At 36.5% G+C, this 24657-nt stretch overlaps 1 protein-coding gene across 1 annotated transcript; it reads left to right on the forward strand.

The window, feature by feature from the left end:
- Positions 1-5516: 5516 nt before the first annotated feature.
- On the forward strand, positions 5517-12797 carry GCNT4 (glucosaminyl (N-acetyl) transferase 4). Its single transcript, XM_051992227.1, has one exon. It carries the CDS (start codon positions 7324-7326, stop codon positions 8689-8691), a length of 1368 nt encoding a protein of 455 aa, XP_051848187.1. The 5' UTR covers positions 5517-7323; the 3' UTR covers positions 8692-12797.
- Positions 12798-24657: the final 11860 nt, after the last annotated feature.

Genomic DNA, 24657 nt, shown 5'->3' on the forward strand with positions numbered 1-24657 from the left:
AGCAATTCTCTAATCAATGATCAAAGGATATAAACAGGCAGTTTTCAAAAGAAATCAAAACTATCTATAATCATATGAAAAAATGCTCTAAAACTATTAATTTGAGACAGGCAAAGTAAAATAACTTTGAAATACCACCTTACACTATCAGAAATGACAAATGCTGGAGGGGGTTAAGGAAAAAATTTGGTACAGTAATAACAGCTGGTAGAGTATTGAACTGGTCCAGTCATTCTGGAGAACAATTTGGAACCATGCCCAAAGGTCTATAAAACCTTTATAGATACCCTTTGTCTTACTAACTACTTTAGATCTGTATCCCAAGGAGATCCAAGGGGAAAAAAAGAGGACCTATAGGTACAAAAACATATTTTGTAGTGTGGCTCTTTTTGTAGTGGCAAAGAATTGGAAATCAAGGGGATGCCCATCAATTGGGGAATTGCTGAATAAGTTGTGACATATGATTATGATGGAATGCTATTATGCTATAAGAAATGATCAGGGGGTTATGTGTACTTATGCATGCACTTAGTAAATTCTTGTTGATTGATTGATAGAAGGAGCTCTGACCTCACTTTTCCATTTCTTATGACATGGAGTCCTTTGCTGTCTAAGCAAAAAAAAAAAAAATAATAATAATTTCCCATTCTCTCATTTCTATCCACATTAAATGCAATCTTTCATTGTCTCATACTGATCTTTCTGTCCCTTCCACTGTGCTTTCTGAAATCCTAATTTTATAAACATTCAACTAGAATCAAAAAAGGCACCAGTCACTGTGTCTCCAATTAGGCTGGGAAATTATCAGAAGATAAAATCTTTTTTGTATCCTTCAAAGTAACTAGCACAGTAGTTATTCAATAATTCTAATTATTTGATTAAATGGAGCCAAAAATGTGATTTTCCCATTTTAAAGATCTTTTTTTTGGTAACCACATATAATGTTAGTAATCTTGCTCATAGTTCTCTTGTATGACTCACAAGAGCCTAATCTAGAATTGGACCATAGAAAAAAATTCTTAATAAATATTTTTTGATTGATTCAACCTGAATATAGTCCATATAAGTAGGAAAAATGTGAACTGTCATAAATTCCCATTATGTAATTCCATAATTAAGAGTATTAATACTTCATTCTAACCTATTTCCTCTTGTATCCCTTGTATCTTCTACCACTGACAGAGTCTGCTTTTCCTAGATGATGCTGCATTCTTGACCAGACATCCTTTCCAATACTGATCACTGTTACTCTCAAAACCTCTCTACATTCCTCCCTCACCTATCTCCTACAGGGACCTTATACAAATCATTGTCACTCCAGATTTTTCCTCTGACTTTTACTTAACGATGTTTACTCCTCAGAGCTTTACTCTATCCAAATTTATCACGAAATTGGGATCCTGTTGACAGTTATCTATTGGTTCTTAAGTCATTCTGTCCTTTTCAGGGAGCTTAATATCTGGTTCATTCTCTCAAAGACTCTGGACTCCTTAATTCCCTCAATTTGTATGATCTGTTTTATTCTTCTATCCCACCAAAACCACACTAACCTTTTACTCCTAAGTGTTCCTTTTACTTTTATCAATAAATCTGAAATGCCTTGAGGTAACCATGATCTCTTCTTATTCCATCATTTCCTTTGTCTTTCTAAATTATTTGGATGCTTCAAGATAAAAGATCTGAATTAAGCTGACACATGAAGGAAGGAATTGTATGACGGTATTTTCCTTCCGCTAAGTTTGTAATTACAGCTTACCCACTTAGAGGAAACATGGCACTAAGAGCTTAAAGGGATCTTAGAGATTCAAATCAATTAGTCATTTAAGCACTTGTTTTGAGCAAGGCATTGGCATTATCATTACCATAACCTCCAGTCCTTCCCTTATTATTCTGCCAGAACATCAATCTTTTCTTGGTTCATTATCAGCATTAATCCTTTAATTAACCAGCACAATATTACACTTTCCTTATTGTCACTTCTCTTACTCCGTTATCTTATTCCTTGCTCTTGCCTTTCCAAACTCCAGTCCTGGACAACTACCACCACCAGCCTGAATGATAATGGAGAAAGTCACAAATTGTGCTTATAGGTTCATGACAAATGAATACCAATTGATTTCAGTTGGATAAGGAGCTAGCTTTGCAGTCAGGAAGACCTGAGCTGGTGGTAATACATACGTATTGGCTGTTTGGCTTGGCAAGTCACTTATCCTCTTGATCCCCAAACTGATCTCTATAAAGTTCCCTACACCAGTGGAATCATGAGTCCAGTTTTTTAAAAAAGACCTCAGTGGGACTCCCATCGTAGATCTGTAGTCCATTTACTCTGCACTAATTGATTTTCTGTCATAGTCCTTATGGAGTCTCTTCCAAGTTCTCTTCTCTCTTTTCTTTTTCAGGCTTCCTCTACCAACTTCTCAGCAGAGGACCTAGACTCACATTTCCTGTGAAAGTAGAGACCATTTCCCATGAGTTTCCTCTTCTCCCCTTCACTGACTCAAAAGCCCAGTGGTATCATCTATCCCTTATTCTTCCTCTTTATCAGTCTCTGATGAAGAGTTGACTTTGAACAGTAAGACCAGCCCCTTGATCCCCTAATCATCCCCTCTCTTTATTTCAGATCTTTAATCTCCCCCCCCCCTCTCTCTATATAGTATACATATATGTATGTATACTATCATATATCAGTATCCTTGGTCCTTAAAATATTCTCCCTTGACTCTCCCCTTTCCCTTAAGCTACAATCCTTTATCTCTCATTCAGCAAATTCCTAGAAAAACTTTCTAATCTCATTGTTTCAACTATCTCTCCTCTTGCTCAAGTGAAATTTCTCTTTCCAAAGTTCTCAGTGATTAAATCTAATGGCCTTTTCCCAATTGTCATCCCTTTAGACCCTTTTATAGCATTTGGCACTATAAACTACCCACTACCTGAATACTCTCATTTCTTTCTTAATTCTTCTATCTATCTGTTTATCTCTTATTGTCCTTTTATTATGCACTTTTTGAAATTCTGTAATGCCAGTACTTTGCTCAAAGCAGGTGCTTGCCTGGTTGATGTGGATCTCTCTCATTCCTTCAAGCTCTTAGCACCATGTTTCCTCTAAATGGATAAGCAATAATTACAAAATGAGATCGTGTAGGGAAAATACTACCATACAATTCCTTCTTTCATGTCTCTGCTTAATTCAGATCTGTTATCTTGAAGTATTCAAATAATTATTTCCCGTGTTCACTTCAATTTGACAAAAGAGGCTAAAACTAATTCATACTTTCATTTTTAATTGATGTTGTAACCAAGAATTATGAATATTTAAGGCAGGAAGAAACAGTAGACTATTACATAATAGCTACTGGACTGCTGGGCATTTTTTGCTGGGGGAAGGGTGAATGATTGAGAGTAGTAATTATACTGTTTTGCTACCTAGTAAGTAGCACATCTGTCTTTGAAGTGAATGTGACTCAGAGGAATAGTTCTAAATTGTGAAAGAAAACTTTTAAGCTCTCCTTTCCTAGTAGCCATGACATTAACCAACCCAACAAGCACTAGACAATCTTGCTCTCTGGCCCACTTAGAGCAGATAAATCATATATGGTCATACCTTTAAGATGGCAGATTTCAAGTATTCAACTAGAATCAAAGAAAGCCACCAGTCAGTGTGTCTCCATCTAAACTGGGAAATTATCAGAAGATAAAGTTTTCTTTATATTCTTCAAAGTAACTAGCACAGTAGTTACTCAATAATTCTAATTATTTGATTGAATGCAGCCAAAAATTTGGTTTCCCCATTTTTTAAATCTTTTTTTGTAACTATATATAATGTTAGTAATCTTGCTCATATTTTTCTTGTATGATTCACAGAGCCTAATCTACTACTGATCCATAGAAAAAAGTTCTTAATTGATAGATTCAACCTGAATATAGTCATATGTGTAGGGGAGATGTGAACTGTCATAAATATGTAAGAGAATGCCTTGTACATGCCTCTAGAATTTTATTTAAGTTTTATTCCTCTCCCTGATCCCAGCCCAAATTGTCTATTCTCGGGTACCATGTTGCTACCATTTTTGATTATGAACGTATTTCCAAACAGGTTTTCCCATGCACAGCCACACAAGAAATGTGATGGTAAATGGCAAAATAGAAGGATCATTAGGTATAGTGTTAGAAGATCAGGATTCTCATCTTGGCTCTCTCATAACTTAGCAATGTGACCTTGGATTAGTCCCTTAATCCTCAAAAATATAACTCATTTTATCTTTGCTCCCTAAACCCTCCCCTGTCTCCCAAACTTCCCTATTTCTGCCAAAGGCAGAATCATCCTTCCAGATTCCCAGATGGATAATCGTGGCATTATTCTGGATTCCCTTACTGTCCCTCACCCCATATATCCAATCAGTTGGAAGAGGAAAAAAAAAAAGTGATTCATCTGCATCAAAGTAATACTGCTTAATCATCTATATTAGCTGCTTTTTGTATTATCTAATTACCATGAAGCACAGTAAATGTTCATATCATTAAAAATAAATAAACTTAATTTGGTTTTAAATAGTTAACTCTGAATGCTCATCCTGAATGATGTTCTTGTAGCCTGATCATCTACTTAAGCCGAGTTTGTGCTAATTGTTCTCTAAGATGTTTTCCATTTCTGAAGCCTATAAAATAAATTATATAACATAGTCATCATTTATAAAGCATTCAAGGGATGTAATTCAGATAAGAAGAGGGTCTAGAGTATACTTGTGAAGGGTTCTGTCACATGTGCTTCTTATACTTGGGGGGAGATAGTTAATTACTAAAAATTAGTTGTCAATTTTCATATTCATTGTTTTTAATGGAATGGGTTAAAATAGTCACTTTTTCAGTTTATATTTATTGAACTTCTCCCCTAAAAATAGAGTCCAAGTGGTTCATACCAAGGACACAAGAATGATTTAATAGGAAAGCAGCATAATTAATCATATAAACAAACAAACCCTGTACAATTACATCATTAGACATGGGAAAAAAACTTTGACAAAATGCAACTTAATTTTTTGAAAAATGTAAGGGTAGCAGGATTCTTCTTTAAAATGATCAAAAATATATATCTAAAGACAAGGGTTAGCATTATTTGTAATGGCAAAGAACTGGAAGTTTTCCCAATACAAACAGGTATAAAATAAGGCTGCCCATATTCTCAGAATTATTTGACATAGTTCTAATGTTAGCTAAAGCTATCTATATAAACAAGACAAGAAAGCAAGATGAAAGCTCTAAACATTAGCAAAAAGTTATCCAAGAGTAAGTAAATTCATTCAACAAATATTTGTTAAGCATTCTGCTAGATAATGTAGATTCAAAGACAACAATTAAACAGTCCTTGCCTTCAAGATACTAACATTCTATAGAGGGAGACAACCTACACATAAATAAATATTCACTTGTTTCAATTATGGATGGATTTTCTTGGCAAAGACACTGGAGTGGTTTGCCTATTATTTCTCCAGCTCATTTTACAGATGAAGAAACTGGGGCAAATAGGATTAAATGATTTGTCCAAGGTCTCACAACTATTAAGTTTCTGAGACCAGATTTGAACTCAAGGAGATAAATCTTCTTGACTCCAGATTTGTCATTCTATCCATTATTCCACCTAGCTGGCCTCCAAATATATATTTAAATGAATAATAAGTAAATAAATAAATAAAAGGTTAATGAAGGAGGGAGAACTAATGACTAGAGAGAATAAGGAAAGGTATCATGCAGGAGATGGTGTTTGAACTGAACGTTAAATGAAATTAATGATTCTAAGAGATACACATAAGGAAGGAACACATTCCAGCCATGGGGGAGAGATGATGCAAAAGTAGAGAGATGAAAGCTTGGATAGAGTGGGTGAAGGACAAAGAAGAAGACCAGTATGACTGGACATAGGATATGAGAAGGAGAAGAATGTATAATGAAGTTGGAAAAGTAGTTTGGGGATAGGTTGGAAAAGACTTTAAAGGCCAAACGGGAGTCTGTATTTGATACTAAAGGGAGATTGTCACTAGAGTTTAATGAGAGGGTGTTGTGGCCAGCACAAGAGAAATGGGCTAGTGGCGATTGAAAATAAGGAGATGGGGTTGCTGATAATTCAACAGAGCCATTTATTAAGAGACATCATGCTGCTCACATATCTTAAAACTATATGTTATTATGAAAAGCATTGTTCTGTGACCAACCCTGGTTTCTGTTTTTTATGATCCGAAGCATGTTGTTAGTTTCTAGGGACTCAATCTTACATAAAGTTCACAGTGTCCCAGTAATTGTGCCAGGACCTTATGTTTTCTCATGGTTTCAAGCTTATATGAAATTAATCTTAGGAGGAGGGAAACATCCCAGTTACCGAAGTTTCTAGCTTCCTGGGAGTTCTCTACAAGAGGGTAGGTGTGGAAATTGACTTGAAATGGAGAGATTCTTGATGTAAGGAGAAAAATTAGGAGATTATTTCAAAAAACCAGATGAGTACTCCTGAACAAGGGTAGTGGTTATGTGAGAGAATAGAAGGGAATGGGTATGAAATGTGGCATAGGAACAATGAGATTTAGCAAGCGATTGGAGATATGGAATGAATGGTTAAGGATATTGGCAGATAAATGTACCTGATTGACTAGAAGGATGCAGTGCCCTCATTATAAGAAAGAATCTGGAGGGAAAGATACTTAATTCTATTTTGGACATGCTAAATTTAAAGATACCCACAGAATATCCTATTTGAAATGTCCAATAGACAATTCAGAATAGACTCCCAAAAATAAAAAGAAGAACTAGTATCATATATAAAGAGAAATTCATATTACAAAAGATACAAGGAACATGGTATTGACCTCTAAAAGTTTACCATTTCCACTGTTTCTGTTTAATTACTTATTTTTTCCCCCTAAAAGATGCATCATGGCATGTGGCAAGAGCATTGGACTTGAAATTAAGAAATTCGAGTTCTACCTTTCATATGGAATAACTGGGTGATCATGGACAAGTCACCTAATCTATTCAAGCCTCAGTTGATTCACACTTGTAAAATGGAAGTAATGATATTGTAACTCTGAACTCTCCCCAAATGAATTGGTATGTGTAAATTGCTTTGAAATCAAAAAAAGTTACCAACATGTCAATCATGATTATCTTCACAGATCAAGTTCTGTTAACATGGGGAAAAGACAAAAAAAAAAAAAATGCAGCTTCTTTTTTTTCATTGTTTCAATGTTAATTTCTTTCTAGATTAGAATATGGTAACATGCATTTGGAATTTTCTTTACTATTACAACTGAATTCTCTCTTTTTTTTTTTTTTTACAGAATGAAGGGATACATGTGTTCTTCTAAATATCCTCTACGACAGAAGATTTTCATCCTGTTTTTGACACTATGGTTGTTCTCTTTATTGAAACTTTTAAATGTGAAAAGATCCTACTTTTCTGGAAAAGGCATATATTTAGTCGAACGATCTTTAAGCACTTCATCGTATGTCAGAAACAGGTATACTTTTGTCAGAGGTGAATCCAGGTATAAAATTAACTGTTCCCATATTTATGAGCAGGAGCCTGTGGAGATTGGCAAGACTTTGGAGATAAGAAGGAAAGACATCATTGATTTAGATGATGAAGATGTTGTAGAAATGACAAGAGATTGTAAGATCTATCAGTCCATAAGAAGATACCACCTGAAGCCTGTTTCAGTGGAAGAGCAAAGATTCCCAATAGCTTATTCTTTGGTGGTTCACAAAGATGCCATCATGGTTGAAAGGTTGATCCATGCAATATACAATAGTCACAATATTTTCTGCATCCATTATGATCAGAAATCACCTAACACTTTCAAATTAGCTATGGACAATTTAGCCAAATGCTTTTCCAACATTTTCATAGCTTCCAAATTAGAGACAGTAGAATATGCTCACATTTCCAGGCTCCAAGCTGACTTGAATTGCTTATCTGACCTGCTCAAATCCCATGTTCCATGGAAGTATGTTATTAACCTTTGTGGACAAGATTTTCCTTTAAAATCAAATTTTGAACTAGTAACTGAGTTGAAGAAACTAAATGGGGCAAATATGTTGGAATCAGTAAAGCCAAGTAACAGCAAAAAGGAAAGATTCACTTATCACCATGAACTCAAAATTGTGCCTTATGACTACACGCTAATGCCTGTAAGGACAAACATTTCCAAGGAAGCTCCACCCCACAACATTGAGATTTTTGTGGGTAGTGCTTATTTTGTTTTAAGCCGAGCCTTTGTTAACTATACTTTCAATAATCCCATCGCTAAAGATTTTTTTGAGTGGTCTAAAGATACATACTCCCCAGATGAACATTTCTGGGCCACCATGATCCGAGTACCAGGAATACCTGGGGAGATTTCCAGATCAGCACAAGATGTCACAGATCTACAAAGTAAAACCCGACTGGTCAAATGGAATTACCTGGAAGACCATTTCTATCCTCCTTGTACTGGATCTCATCTCCGTAGTGTATGTATCTATGGGGCAGCTGAATTAAGATGGCTTATGAAATATGGACACTGGTTTGCCAATAAATTTGATTCCAAGGTAGACCCAGTTTTAATAAAATGTTTGGCTGAAAAACTTGAAGAACAACAGAGAGAATGGGTTCGTTTATCTTCAGAAAAATTATTTATGTTTGGAAGTCCCAGGTCTGTGTCACTGTGAACTACCATGATAGAAATATTATAATGAAGTCATGATTGTTTTTAATAAATTTATATTATATGATGATACGTAGCATCATTATGATTACATAAATGTTATTCTCCTAGATTTTGAAAGATGTTTGATACATGGGGATGGAAGAGTATTATCAAAAGCTGGAATACTGATAATCTACCTGTCTGTATCACACCTTTTACAATTCCACTGGATGGAATTTTTGTGATCTTCAAAATATTTTGGTATCAAAGGGCAAATTATACTAATGAGGCATATCATGCCTTTGGAAACTTCTCATCAAATTCATATATGGCACCTTTATATTGACCTTGAGACCTTCATAGTAGTCCATGTGGTAATTAGACACTGCTGAAGGAAATTTGGTCAGAGCACACAAAAGGGAACAGTGCATTTCAGATGGTCGTTAAGCCCAGTAATGAACATTCCATTCCTCTCTCATTTCAGTTGCTTAACTTTTTAAAAAACTTTTGAAAGACTAGGAGGGAGGACTATGTACTACCTCAGAAGAGCTGGAAGTCCAACTTCCTGCCATATCATAGTTTGCAGGTAATTTAATGCACCTTATACTCAGGGTGCCTGATGGCACATGTGTAGAGGGCCAGAACTCTGGAGAAGTATACTTGAGACAAGGTGTTAACTCAGTGGAATTGATGAGATGATGGTTCTCTATTATATACTTAATACTTATGGTGATATAATGGTTCTCTAGTTCACACATATTCAGTATACTCTAATGATGTAATTGTAATAGGGTATTTAAACTGGGGACAAAGTCAGACTCAAAGGGAGACTAGTTGAGACTGGCAGACTGCTGAAGGAGACTGGGTGACTATGACAGACACATATACTGTAAGGAGACTTTAGACTCTATTCCGATCCATCCTTGTGGTGACTATCCTGCTGAGACCAAGGCCCTTCTGGAGGACCTCCAGAAAGCTAGTCTAGACATTACCTCCCTGTGGTGGTGAAATGCACTAGGCAGAGTTGAAAACTCAAGGTATTTCTGGGATGCTGTATACCACATTACTCAGTGATACCACTGAATGGCACGACTTTTAAAAATTCACAACTAAGTTAAGCATTAAACCTGGGAATCCAGGGCCAATGTATAGTCTTGTTAGACTAGAAGCCTTCTGTATATTTGGTATGACTTGTTGAACTTGTGGAACTATCATGCTTAGAGTCACTGTGAATTTTCTGCAAAAGAATGTGTAGAAAATGGCAGCTTTCTAAAGAAAATAACTCACTTATTTCACTATGCCCATGGCAATTGTTCCAAAACGTGAGCTGGTGGGGCAATGGATTTGACATCAGAGGACCCAGGTTTAAATCTTGGTGCTACCACTTACACCTCTGTATTATTTTGGGCAAACCATTTCGTCTTCTTGGACCTCAATTCCCTCAGATATAGAAATGGGTTAACACCTCTTAGCTGTGTGATCCTGGACAAGTCAGTTAATTCCAATTGCCTCACCACAAAAAAAGAAAAAGATATGAAAAGGGAAAGGAGGAACTGGATTTTTAATTCTAAATGATTTCAAGTAGATAAGTTTTAAAACTGGAGAAACTCTGTTTATCCCATCCCTTAGTGTAACTACAAAATAGAAAAAAAAAAGTTTTCCAAGTGAACAATTAAAATAACTAAAGTTCTTACCTCAGACTTCAGTGATATTAGTGTGGATATTTCCCCACCAGTGCATCTTCCAGCTTCTTCCATCTAGGATTTAGTGTAGTCTTCATGAAATCTGTCTCTTGGTGGTCAGTCCTCTTGTGATAAACCTCTCTTGACTTTTCTAAATTGGACTTAAGATGACAAGCACAAAGTCTGTGTTTCAGCTGTGGTCAAAGTTAAATAAGGACCTTCCAGAGTTTGTCTCTTGTTTTCATTGACCTTTGACAACCCAGGGTCAGGGGACAACTAACTCACTCCCTTTAATAACATCAGAGTCAAACTGGAGTGGGAGATTTGGAGTAACAGTGCTGAGAATTTCTGTTCTTTGGAACTGGTTCATGGAATTTCTATAACATAAGTAATTAAGATCCAATTTATTTTTAAATAGCTAAGAGGGCAAGATGTTTGAGGAAAGGTTGGAGAGTCTTATGAACAACTGGAAATTTTAAATGTTGTAGAATTTAGGTGAATGTTTTTGAGTTTTCTTAGTTTAAAAAAAAAAATACCCTCAGAGGTAGTTATCTATACCAAAAAAACAAAACAAAAATTTTTAAAACCTGGTCAGATGATTGTAATGGCAATATTTGACTATATTATTACATGTATAGTTTTTTCTGGGTTTTGTTTCATAATCATGTGAAATGCACTTTCATTTATTTTATGAAACATGTTACTGCTAAGCAAGATGACATCTTTCCCTCTTTTTCCTTCCTTTTTTTTCCCCCTCCACATTCTCTTCCAAGCATTTCAACCAAATATAGCTCATCCAAAGCCTCTGATCTTAAATAAGACTAAAAATAAGTCACTCTCAGAGTACTTCAATGATTCAGCCAGAGATTCCTTTTGTAATTAATTAGACTAACTTAAGTGGACATTTCCAGATCCTATTGATGTCCATGGTGGCAATGAGAAATAGGCAGCTGTTGAGATAAAATCCAAGGAAGAGACCATTATCGTGGGTAAAGTACTAGTCTTGAAATCAGGACTACCTGCATTCAAATTTTGCTTCAGGCCAGCCATGTGACCCTGGCCAAGATCTATAATTTCTCTGGGCCTCAATTCTTTGTCTATAAAATGAGAGGGAAGAACCAGATGGTCTCTAAAGTCATATCTAGTTCTAAGTCTGCAATCCATAATCTAAAACAGTTTCTCTCCTCTTAGAGTGAATCTATGCATTGAGAAATGTTGTTATTTATCAATCATTTTATTGCCACATACAAATGGAAACACAAAACCATTATAGCTTTAATTTCAATGATATGTGATTTATTAAATGCAAAGAATTGTGCTGGGCACAAAAGGATATTCAAAGATAAATAATACCTGGTCTCTACCCTTAAGGAGTTCATATAATCTTGGAAGGGAGATAATATCAATACATCTCTTTCTCCAAACCTTTCTGCCTAGGTTGGCATCTATTTCACAGCTTTGATCATAACACCCCACTGTTCAAAAAACCTTCTGTAGCTCCCATCGCCTACCAGATAAAGTTCAAAAATGCAGGAGCTACCCTTTATTTTCTGATTGTTAATCTTTTTTATACATCAGATAATGAGGTTGCATATGTCATGTCTGGGAAGCTTTGACAGTGAGCTGCGTGAGTGAAATTAAATACCTTTACTATTTCTTAATCTGTTCTCTCTGAGCTTTTTGCAATTTACTCTTCTGTCATTCCAGGATATGGAAAAACCTGCAAATAATTTTGACAGGTGACCCACTCCCTCATTCTTCAAATATGTCTTTAAAACCTGACTTGTAGTGAAATCTTTCAACATTTATCTCTGTCCTGACATTGCCCTTCTAAGAATTAGGAATGTGAGTCTTTTAAATTAATCCTATGCGTAGTATTTATTGGATTTTGACTATAAGTTCTTTAAAAGTGAGAACAGGAATTTTGTGATTGTAAATGATTTATGTATGAGTATTAAATAATGTTAATAATGAAAAATGCTACTGTCTAATTTATATCATGTAAATAATGCCATGTTACAAAAACTTGATAAATGTCAATGTTTATTGTTTTCAATACTATGAATTGAAATTTCTTTATATGTGAAATAGAAAGTGTCCTCCTGCCCCTTCAAATGTGACAACAGATGTATATTTTGACATATTTCATAAAAAAATAATTTATCAGGAATTTTGAAATTATATTCTATCTAAATAAATATGTGAAGTATTATTGTATACCTGTTCATAGAAAGTATAACCACAGAGTGACTGGAGCTTTGGTTTGCTTTAGTATTTTGACAGGCTAATTTCTAAATTCTCTCCTTGTAGGTTACCTTTTCACAGAGCCCATCTTTTCAATTAGATGCATTTTGAATACATTGTTAGTGCATTTTTGTATTATACTGCTGCTGAATGTTAATTTTCTGATATTTTAAAATAAAATGTATTTGAAATGAATTTAAAATTGTATTGTATGGTATTTTTGAAACAAATCAGTGGGTACTGGAGACTGTCTCCATGGAGTCATTTTATAGATATCTTCTAAATCCAAATGCTTTTATCTAAGGTTGGTCTCTAAAATAGACAAATATTGAAAAAAATAGAAACTGAGGAGAAAACATAATATATATGCTGGATCAGTGTCTCTATGATTTCTTCATCATTTGAGTGAGCCTTAAGATCTAGAATAGAGTGGAAAATTTGGTATATGAAGGGAGGATGAGAAATGACAGGTTTTCTTTAGCAATCCATCTGAAAGTCAGTTCAACATACACCCCAAAGCTGCCATGTATACTCCAGACATGTGTAAGCATGTATGCATGTTTATGTATGTGATGTTTGTTGATTATCTTTCATTTTTATATTACATTTCTTTCTAAATATATGACTTTTCCCTTCCTTCTGCAGCTAGCCATGCCTGTTATTAATTTTAAAAGAGGGGGAAGGGGAAGGCAGGAAAGCAGTTCAGCAAAACTAAACAAGATGTTAATCATCCAGAGATATTTTGAATGTAAAACCATATAAACAACTGGATTCCTCAAATCCATTCCCTTTAATGTTTCTTTTCCCATCAATTATGCAATGAATTTATATCTTTAAACTAAGATTAGGGACTGAAGAATATAGTCTGAGAGGATGGTGATGGTTAGTTGTTACAAAGGTATAAAGTAATGTAAGAGTAGAGGAACTACTGGACATGAGATGTCAACAAACCAAAGAGGTCTATGAGAGAAAAAGAAAATCTTGGCACAAAACAGTAGAGAAACATTATCTCTCTTAGCAGTAGCCTAAAGTAATTCAAATACATTACTCTAAGAACAAACTCTGAAGGAAAGACAGTTTCTCAATCTCTGAAATAGTGTCTTGCACAATAGAAAGAGGGATTTCATAAAGAATAAAACAGGCTCTTGTATGACTTGTGTAATATGAGTTAAAGGAAAAAGTGGATGAATAGCTAGCTAGTTGGCTAAATAAGACATTTTAAAAAATCAGGAAAAGATTAAAAATACCTTTCCCTTTTTTTAGGCATTACCTAGTATTTATCTAAATATATGTATGTGTATATTTATATTTATGTGTTGCCTTGCCAGGGCAGCTTGCACTGACCTGCCTTACACTCTCACCCTAGTGAGACAGACTTTTCCTGCTGACCATCTAAATTGTCTTGGGCTAGAGAATTGTTTCACCCCATCTTTTTATTGGTTCTGTCACTCCAGAATTCATTTTGAAATATTATTTTAATGTTGTTTGGAGGGGATTTGGGGGAGCTCAGACAAGTACCTGCTTTATTTCACCACCTGGACTCTTTCTCTGCTCTATTGCCTAGTATTCTTGATTGATGTTTTACCAACCCAATACTTTAGTATCAATTAATGTAATCTTTTAGATAATCTTTTAGGAAGATCTACAGATTTGAATAAACTTTGGAGTTCTGTACAAATATTTTGACAGCTTGATTAACCAGAAAACTCATGATGAAATAGGTAAGACGGGCCCTAAACAGGAAGGCTAGTTTTACTTCCAGGACTTAGTATAGTGGCTTGACACATACAAGAAACTCTTAATTTTTTATTGTCTTTGCAGAACTTTCAGGTGGCACATGACTAAGCCCTTGAGATTTATAATTCTCTTTTCTCTGGTGATATCTATCCCTCTCACAATATCTACTATAGTATAGCAAAAACCTGGTCCATTTAAAGAAGTATTTTTCTACAATATGAAGAAATCTATATTATTTATGAATTGGACAACGTATCGAGACACAGTTTTACTCAGTTACTCAGTTTACTCAGCTTGGAACTGGTTTGAATTATTAAACAAGGCCTTCTAAGCTGGCTTATTTTTACTCTCATCACAGATTCTTTTCCTAGCCATCTCTTCCCAAAAACTTATCACAAAGTCCACAAAACAACACTTAGTAGATGGTGCTTAAAATCTAATTGTTCTGGGACTTGCCCTCCTCAGAGGGGACTTTAATGAGGATTTCTTCACTTGGGACTGTTCTGGGAGCTTCTGTGCCTTGGGAAAGCTCCAAGAGGCCCTTGCTTCGAGCAGTTTATCCTAGCCACAGGGACATGCTTCTTTAATGTGCTGAACACACAAAACCAGGAGGTACAGTTAAGACATAGGCTAACAATGAGTCAAAAAAGATCTCCACAACCTGGAAAAATAGACCAATTACACTTGAGTTCCCCTGCCCAAAATCAGCTTCATAAATGCTAAATGAGGGAGAGGGATACTTAGAAAGGAATCTGGTGAGGAAACTCATTTTGAGTCAATAATGACAGCCGCCAAAGTGAAGGCAATCTTATGGTATACTGAGAGGTTGTAGTCTAGGACCAGGCAGGTAATAGTCTTATCTTATTGCTTAGGCCAAGTCCGTCTGAATGATTATGTTTAATTTGTTTTCAAATTTTGTTTTTTTCAAAATTTTAGACAAGACATTAGGAAAGCAGAGAGGGTTCAAAGGTGGACAACAAGGATGTCAAAAGCCTTAAATTATGGCATAGGTGTGTGACTGACATGGTTTACTCTGATAGCCACACATGGATTCCCAACTTCAGTCCAATGTTGTGCCATTGCTTATAAGGGATTCTCAGCAAGAGAATATGATCATAGCATTGAAAACCTAAAAGCACCACAAGAAAAGTAGCAATGGAAACTGAATCCAGAAACATGGAACATACTTTTCCTCAAATACACTTAGAAAGAAAAATAATTATGATGAGTCTTTGGTATTATTTTTTGTAGGAAGGACAAACAGCCTCAGCCTGCCTCCACTTCCTCTTCCTTTCATTAATAACCTCTAAATCAAAGAGATGATTGACTAATTAATGAGATGATACAAAAGAGTACCAGCATTCACAAATACTAGTTAAGGTGGAGTTACTGTATCCTCAAAAAATCACATCTAATCCTTTGAAGAACATTTGCTTCAAGAATTGGAAAATGAGTAGATGCCCATCAGTTGAGGAATGGCTGAACAAATTGTGGTATATGAAGGTAGTAGAATATTATTGTTCTCTAAAAAATGACCTGGAAAGATTTATGTGAACTGATGCTGAGCAAAACAAACAAAACCAGGAAGACACAGTAACAGCAAAAATGTGCAATGATAAACTATGAAAGACTTGGTTCTTCTTAGTGGTTCAGCGATCCAAAGCAATCCCAATAGACTTTAGAAAGAAAATGCCATCTGCATCCAAGAAAAGAACTAAGGAGACTGAATGTAAATCAACACATTCTATTTTCACTTCTTTTTTCTTTTTTTTCTCTCTCCCATGGTTTTTCCCTTTTGCTCTGATTTTTCTCTCCCAACATGATTCATAAAGTAATGTGTATTTTAAAAAAATAAATTTACTAGGAAAAAAAGAACATTTGCTTCACTGAAAGAAATCCAAGTGCTCCTAAGAACCTTTGATTGTAATATCTTAGATTTTTATAGCTGAGAGAGACTTCAAAGATTATTGAGTCCATCTCTTCTTGCACATGGAGCCCTCAGAAAATATCTTCAGGCATCAAGTGGCTCTATAGGTATACATACAGCCAAGACTTTTGCTTGAGTCCCTTTGATGTGTTTACATTTACTAGGCAGCCAAAGAATAAAGTTTATTTTCAGAGCCTAAAGCATTTTTGATAAGATAACATAATAAGAAAAGTAGCAATGGAACTTAATACAAATTGCTCTTCCACAAATACACATAATAGTCAAAAGAATGGATACATGTAGAGGGTCACAGTCAGTGGGGAAACTCTGGGTAAGGTATAAGACCCTTCAGCCCAGAGGGAGCCTGCTAACATTGTCTGGTTCAGCTCCTTATCTCCCCTAAGGGCTCTCGCCTTCCTGAGAAGTCAGGAGGTGGTGACAACCTGTGTGGAGATTAAAGCAGAGTGATACCAGGTAGCAAACTACATACAACAGCAAGTTGTTTATGTGGTCCTACGTGCTCAGAGTTGTTTTTGTTACATTATAAAAAGGGGAAAGCCCTTGAAATAAATGGACTCCATTTTCCCACCCTCCTCAGGAGTCCCTCCTCATCACTTCTCCAAAGGTAGATTTTAATCACCTGGTGTGGGGGCTCTAGAAAGCAACGGTAACCCCAGCCTGGGGGCTCTAGAAAACAGGACACAACAAATACAAATAGAGATCATGAACAGGGACATGTGAATAGTAAGCATGTAGAAGAAAGCTTGATGCAGGATCACTAGTGTCTATCATTCACCTTTCTCTAGGACTGCTCCCAATACATCCCTTTTCTGAATTTACACGAAGGTGTCTTGGCGTGTCTCTGCTTCTCTCCATCGGGTGCTGAGGCTCTTTTGCTCCCTAAGGAGTGTCCCATCTCTGCTTCTGCCTGTAACTCTGACTGCTCTCTGATGGGCCTTTTACTTATGTGGTCTTGTGGTCACTTTGGAGAAATGTTTCCTAAGGTTGCTTCTGAGTGGCTAGGATATATCGACTAGAAAGCTTTTCCTTGAATAGTAGAACTGACCACTATTTCTGGTCTGGAATGCATTCTCTTTTCATATCTACTTCTCAAAATCACTAATTTCTTTCAAGACTCAGTTCAAGGGCCACCTTCCAAATCAAACCTATCCCAATCCTCCCACTGGTTCCTTCCCTTCCAAAACTGCCTTAAATTTATTTTGTAAAGATTTATGTATATTTATTAATATACATGTCCATAGCATGCAAGTTACTCATGGAAATGGATTGTTTCCCTTTTTATTTTGTGTCCTCACGGATTGATCCCTCAACTATAAAATGAGGAGACTCAGCTAGATAACCTGGAAAAATAGGCCAATTACACTTGAGTTCCCCTGCCCAAAATCAGCTTCATAAATGCTAAATGAGGGAGAGGGATACTTAGAAAGGAATCTGGTGAGGAAACTCATTTTGAGTAAATAATGACAGCCGCCAAAGTGAAGGCAATCTTAAGGTATACTGAGAAGTTGTAGTCTAGGACCAGGCAGGTAATAGTCTTATCTTATTGCTTAGGCCAAGTCCGTCTGAATGATTATGTTCAATTTGTTTTCAAATTTTGTTTTTTTCAAAATTTTAGACAAGACATTAGGAAAGCAGAGAGAGTTCAAAGGTGGACAACAAGGATGTCAAAAGCCTTAAATTATGGCATAGGTGTGTGACTGACATGGTTTACTCTGATAGCCACACATGGATTCCCAACTTCAGTCCAATGTTGTGCCATTGCTTATAAGGGATTCTCAGCAAGAGAATATGATCATAGCATTGAAAACCTAAAAGCACCACAAGAAAAGTAGCAATGGAAACTGAATCCAGAAACATGGAACATACTTTTCCTCAAATACACTTAGAAAGAAAAATAATTATGATGAGTCTTTGGTATTATTTTTTGTAGGAAGGACAAACAGCCTCAGCCTGCCTCCACTTCCTCTTCCTTTCATTAATAACCTCTAAATCAAGGAGATGATTGACTAACTAATGAGATGATACAAAAGAGTACCAGCATTCACAAATACTAGTTAAGGTGGAGTTATGTATCCTCAAAAAATCACATCTAATCCTTTGAAGAACATTTGCTTCAAGAATTGGAAAATGAGTAGATGCCCATCAGTTGAGGAATGGCTGAACAAATTGTGGTATATGAAGGTAGAATATTATTGTTCTCTAAAAAATGACCTGGAAAGATTTACGTGAACTGATGCTGAGCAAAACAAACAAAACCAGGAAGACACAGTAACAGCAAGAATGTGCAATGATAAACTATGAAAGACTTGGTTCTTCTTAGTGGTTCAGCGATCCAAAGCAATCCCAATAGACTTTAGACAGAAAATGCCATCTGCATCCAAGAAAAGAACTAAGGAGACTGAATGTAAATCAACACATTCTATTTTCACTTCTTTTTTCTTTTTTTTCTCTCTCCCATGGTTTTTCCCTTTTGCTCTGATTTTTCTCTCCCAATATGATTCATAAAGTAATGTGTTTTTAAAAAAAATAAATTTACTAGGAAAAAAAAGAACATTTGCTTCACTGAAAGAAATCCAAGTGCTCCTAAGAGCCTTTGATTGTAATATCTTAGATTTTTATAGCTGAGAGAGACTTCAAAGATTATTGAGTCCATCTCTTCTTGCACATGGAGCCCTCAGAAAATATCTTCAGGCATCAAGTGGCTCTATAGGTATACATACAGCCAAGACTTTTGCTTGAGTCCCTTTGATGTGTTTACATTTACTAGGCAGCCAAAGAATAAAGTTTATTTTCAGAGCCTAAAGCATTTTTGATAAGATAACATAATAAGAAAAGTAGCAATGGAACTTAATACAAATTGCTCTTCCACAAATACACATAATAGTCAAAAGAATGTAGAGGGTCACAGTCAGTGGGGAAACTCTGGGTAAGGTATAAGACCCTTCAGCCTAGAGGGAGCCTGCTAACATTGTCTGGTTTAGCTCCTCATCTCCCCTAAGGGCTCTCGCCTTCCTGAGAAGTCAGGAGGTGGTGACAACCTGTGTGGAGATTAAAGCAGAGTGATACCAGGTGGCAAACTACATACAACAGCAAGTTGTTTATGTGGTCCTACATGCTCAGAGTTGTTTTTGTTACATTATAAAAAGGGGAAAGCCCTTGAAATAAATGAACTCCATTTTCCCACCCTCCTCAGGAGTCCCTCCTCATCACTTCTCCAAAGGTAGATTTTAATCACCTGGTGTGGGGGCTCTAGAAAGCAACGGTAACCCCAGCCTGGGGGCTCTAGAAAACAGGACACAACAAATACAAATAGAGATCATGAACAGGGACGTGTGAATAGTAAGCACGTAGAAGAAAGCTTGATGCAGGATCACTAGTGTCTATCATTCACCTTTCTCTAGGACTGCTCCCAATACATCCCTTTTCTGAATTTACACGAAGGTGTCTTGGCGTGTCTCTGCTTCTCTCCATCGGGTGCTGAGGCTCTTTTGCTCCCTAAGGAGTGTCCCATCTCTGCTTCTGCCTGTAACTCTGACTGCTCTCTGATGGGCCTTTTACTTATGTGGTCTTGTGGTCACTTTGGAGAAATGTTTCCTAAGGTTGCTTCTGAGTGGATAGGATATATCGACTAGAAAGCTTTTCCTTGAAAAGTAGAACTGACCACTATTTCTGGTCTGGAATGCATTCTCTTTTCATATCTACTTCTCAAAATCACTAATTTCTTTCAAGACTCAGTTCAAGGGCCACCTTCCAAATCAAACCTATCCCAATCCTCCCACTGGTTCCTTCCCTTCCAAAACTGCCTTAAATTTATTTTGTAAAGATTTATGTATATTTATTAATATACATGTCCATAGCATGCAAGTTACTCATGGAAATGGATTGTTTCCCTTTTTATTTTGTGTCCTCACGGATTGATCCCTCAACTATAAAATGAGGAGACTCAGCTAGATAACCTCTCGGGTCCAGTCTAGCACTAAAGTTCTATTGTTTATATGAAACAGAAGATGCAGCTTCTAGGATTCAAACAGGTTTTAAATTCTGTAAAATTCATCTTTCTCTTAACCTTTCCCCAATATTCAAAATATGAAAGAAAAATAAACCATAGATGATCTGTGGGTGCATGAAGCTAAAGATTATGCCTGACATTTCCTTGGCAGATGAATTGGGAGAATTATTTCGAAGCTTTGCTTTTTCTTGCAGCCTTAGCTCCCTTGAGCTGGCCTCAAGTGTTACTACAATTTGATTTTCAGCAGAGCAAACCTCTGAACAAAGCCAAAATTTTAGTTTTTTCTTCTTCCACTTCATTGCTTTTGAATAACTTTTTTTTTTTTAATTTTCAAGTTGTGATAGCCAATGAGGTATCTAGCACAATAAAAGATATCCCTGCTGGTCCAGCCTTTGTTTTTTGGTGATCCTGGTACCTCCTCTAAGTTTACTTAATCTTCACAGAATTTCCATTTAATGTATCTATGAATGTGTGAGAAAGAAACAATCCCATTAACTGATGTAGTATACGTATGAGCCTTACATCTCTAACTTAAACTTAAACATTTCCCCTGGGAAACATCTACCCAAGGTGCAAGATATTCTGAGCCGGTACTCCTAAAAGTATAGCTCAAAAGCCTCCATTGGTGTGTTTACTTTGTTTCTGGTCAAGCAGAAGACAAAATTAACTCAAAGCAAAGACCTTTACTGGAACAACAAAATAAGAATAGCAATCAAACATCTCCCCCGTTTTAAATTTTTTTCTCTCAATAATCTTTTATTTTTCCAAATACATGTAAAGATAGTTTTCAATATTCATTTTTGTAAGACTTCTGTTCCAAATTTTCTTTCCCCTCCCTTAACAAGCAATCTGATATGGGTTAAATATGCACAGTCCTTTTAAGCATATTTCCATATTTGTCAGGTTGTATGAGAAAAAACAGACCAAAAGGGGGAAAAAACACTAGAAAGAAAAAAACCCCAAGTAAACAAACAAGACAAGATGAAAATACTGTGCTGTGATCCACATTCAGTCTCCATAGTTCTCTCTCTGGATCTAGAGGGCATTTTCCATTCCAAGACTGTTAGAATTGCCTTGAATCATCACACTGTTGAAACATCTCACTCATTACCCTGGAGTTCACTACCCCACAAATACATATAGTGGCGTGGGAAGAGTGAAAACAAATAAGAGTTCACAAGTAGAAAGTCACAGAGGAAGGAACACTGCAAGATGCTGGTTAAATGGATGCTGCCTTCTCAGATCTAGTCAGCGTCACTTTGGACTCATCCTGGCCTAAGGAACTGCGATGTCCTTTTCAAAAGGACCACAACCCACACTCCAGGGTCAACAGGAATTTTATTTTATTTTATTATTTTTATTTTGCTGAGGCAATTGGGGTTAAGTGACTTGCCCAGAGTCACAGAGCCAGGAAGTATTAAGTGTCTGAGAATGGATTTGAACTTAGGTCCTCCTGACTTAAGGGCTCCTGCGCCACCCAGATGCCCCACAATAGTAACTTTAGCTCTGGGGTCTGTCATCTATCAGGTAGATGATTAAACTTTATTCAGTCAATTAACTAGCATTTATTAAGCACCTACTGTACACCAGCTACCAGAGATACAAAAGCAAACCGATGGTTCTCGATGAGTTCACGTTTTAATGGAAGAAATAACAGGGAAACAATTAGGTATGAACAAGTTATAGACTGGAAAATTTTGCTGTAATCTCAAGGGAAGGCAGAGAGGAAGATTAAGATCTAGGAAAGGCTTCTTCCAGAAGGTAATATTTTATCTGAAACTTAAAGAAAGCCATGGAACTTATTAGCAGCTGGACTTCTGAGTAAGATTGGCCCCTTTGCTTTTAAACTTTCATCTTTTCTGTTCTCTTAGTCAATGAGTAAATGAGGAAAGGAAATTGTCTTCTGGACCTCAGCCACCTCTTGACGTTTTCATTTGCAGATGGACTACTCCAAGTTTCTTGATTATTTTAATGTGAGAATAGGCCTCTCCAGGTGACTACTTAAGGTCTAAAAGAACAAAGCCTAAAAGGGCCTGTCCTAAACATTCTTAAATCCCATAATTTCATCCACTGGATTCAGGGTGCAGCTCAATTTATTAAGGTCCCCTAATCATCAAATGTCCTGAAACATTGAGATTCCATTAAATGAAAGTTTAATGACAAATTGAAATGAATGGTCTATTCCTTAAGTCTTGGCTGCTATCCAGTTTCTCTTTGGAAAACACCCAATAATGCAAATTGGTCTTTGTAATGTCCTGGAAGTCAGAAACAGAACAAGATTTACAACTGAGAAAGCAAAAGAATGGAGTCAGTCAACAATGATCGCAAATTGACCTAGCTGTGCTGTTTGGCGTGCTTGCACTACCTGGAAATCCTCAGACTACAGGCTTCAGCCCCCTGGCCCTGCTCCTGGATGCCTCAGGTTGTTGCTGTTTGTTTTTGATAGCCAGATGAACTATTCCAGGCCTAATTACATTCTCCCACCACCCCACCCCACCCCACGTCACTGTGAACTCAGAGTGCTGGCTCAAAACTGGTTTGTGAGAGGAATACTTCAGCCAGAAACAACCTATACACAGATTGCTAGTAGAATGGACATATCATAAAGCCAGGGATGTGGTTGTAAATGCTTAACAACCAGCTTTCCGGAGGGAAACACACAAGCTAGATACATTTTAAAATACATTATTAACATTTTCTCCATTATTCTCTCAAGATTAGACAAGCCACAAAACAATAAATCAAGTCCTGATTTGTAGTGTTTGCCAGTTTCCAATGTGTAAATGCTCACACTGAAAATCTAACAATTATGTTTGTTCCAGAACAAATGATCCTCCTCTCTCCTCCACTAATAAAGCCCACATCAGCAGCAGTGATTTAGGTAATAAAGATGGAAAGCATTTTCTAGGTCAGAAGTAGGGTCAAAATCAAGATCCACCAAGTCAGAGGGGGCTGACCAGAAGGAGAGTCCAGGACCAGGCTGAAGAAATTTGATTTTGAGATAGAAAAAAGCTGAAATAACAAAGAGCTCTATCAATTTGCTTCAATTCCACAGTCTCTGGAAACATGATATTTATCTTCAGGGAGATTCTGTCCTTTAGCTTATTTGCCTCATCTGGCTAGTTCTCATTGCTGCTGCCCTGGGGTTTTCTACTAGGAAACCATTTCTGTCACTTTATAGCTGTATAATCCGAGAAAGTCTTCTAACCTGTATGACATTCAGCTTGCTCATATGTAAAATGGAAATCAGAAACATTTATTAATGCTAGGCACTTGGACTATAAACATAAAAACCAAATAATTCCTGACTTCAAGGAATTTATATCCTATGGGGGAATATGTACGTGTGTGTATTGTGTTGTTGTGTGGGACAGCGATTCATCCAAATTAAAATCAGAAACTCTCAAGGTAAAAAGCAAAAAAAAAAAAAAAAGATTTATTAAGATCTCCTGAGAAAGAGCAACTTCCAACAGAAAAGTGCCAATGTGGTGAGGTGCAAATGATGAGGTTAGTGGTAGTTGTGATGAGGTGCAAGAATTGAGGTGGGAAATCCCCTCTGGTTGCAAGCCAAAAATCTGTGTGGCAAAAAGGGATTTATAGGCACTGAGAAGCCAGCTTGCTAGGAAGCCAGACTTCTTAGTGGGCAAAAGGTCCTATTAGGGAGATAGCAAAGGTTAACACTGAGAAGAGAATATCTTCATAAGTGGGCAAAAAGTCCTGGCAGGACAGCTTGCCAAGAAGACAGCTTCTTTGGTAAGCAGACTCCTGTTTAGGACTTCTGCAAAGATTCGGGGTTCAGAGTTGTCTTTTATTAGCTGTCTAGGGCTTCAATTCAAAATTGAATGAGATTACTTAACTGCGAGTTTGAGCCATTGAGAGTTGTTTGTGGCGATTCAATGGAGAGTGATTGACCAAGATCTCCAGTCTCCACTTAACTGGGAGTTTGCAGGCTTCCAAGCCTCCCCCAAAAAAGATCTCAGTTTATGTCAAGTGGAGGAGGGCAAAGTATAAACTGCAAACACAGGATTATATAGATCCTAACACAGAAGTTCCCACCCCTATTTCTGACCTTTTCTTCCCTTGTCTGGGGAATTACAATTTACCCAGAGACTAAATATGTAACTCAGAAACAAAGAAAACAAAGAAAGCGTGCAGTAACACACACTTTATTCTATTAGCTACTTAATGCTAATGAAAAGGCATATGTGTGTGGGGACAGGAGGAAAATGTTTGTTTATCTAAGATAATCAAACATTTCCAGGTTTTAGCTATAGCTCAATTTATTAATGCAAAGTCTCAAGTCACAATTAGGATATAGTTCAAGTCTTTTTTTTTTTTTTTTTTTCCTGAGGCAATTGGGGTTAAGTG

Source organism: Antechinus flavipes, chromosome 1, assembly GCF_016432865.1.
Source record: "Antechinus flavipes isolate AdamAnt ecotype Samford, QLD, Australia chromosome 1, AdamAnt_v2, whole genome shotgun sequence".
NCBI lineage: Eukaryota > Metazoa > Chordata > Mammalia > Dasyuromorphia > Dasyuridae > Antechinus > Antechinus flavipes.

Coding starts and splice junctions, on each gene's coding strand:
- GCNT4 (XM_051992227.1), top strand. CDS start 7,324: ATGAAGGGATACATGTGTTCTTCTAAATATCCTCTACGACAGAAGATT.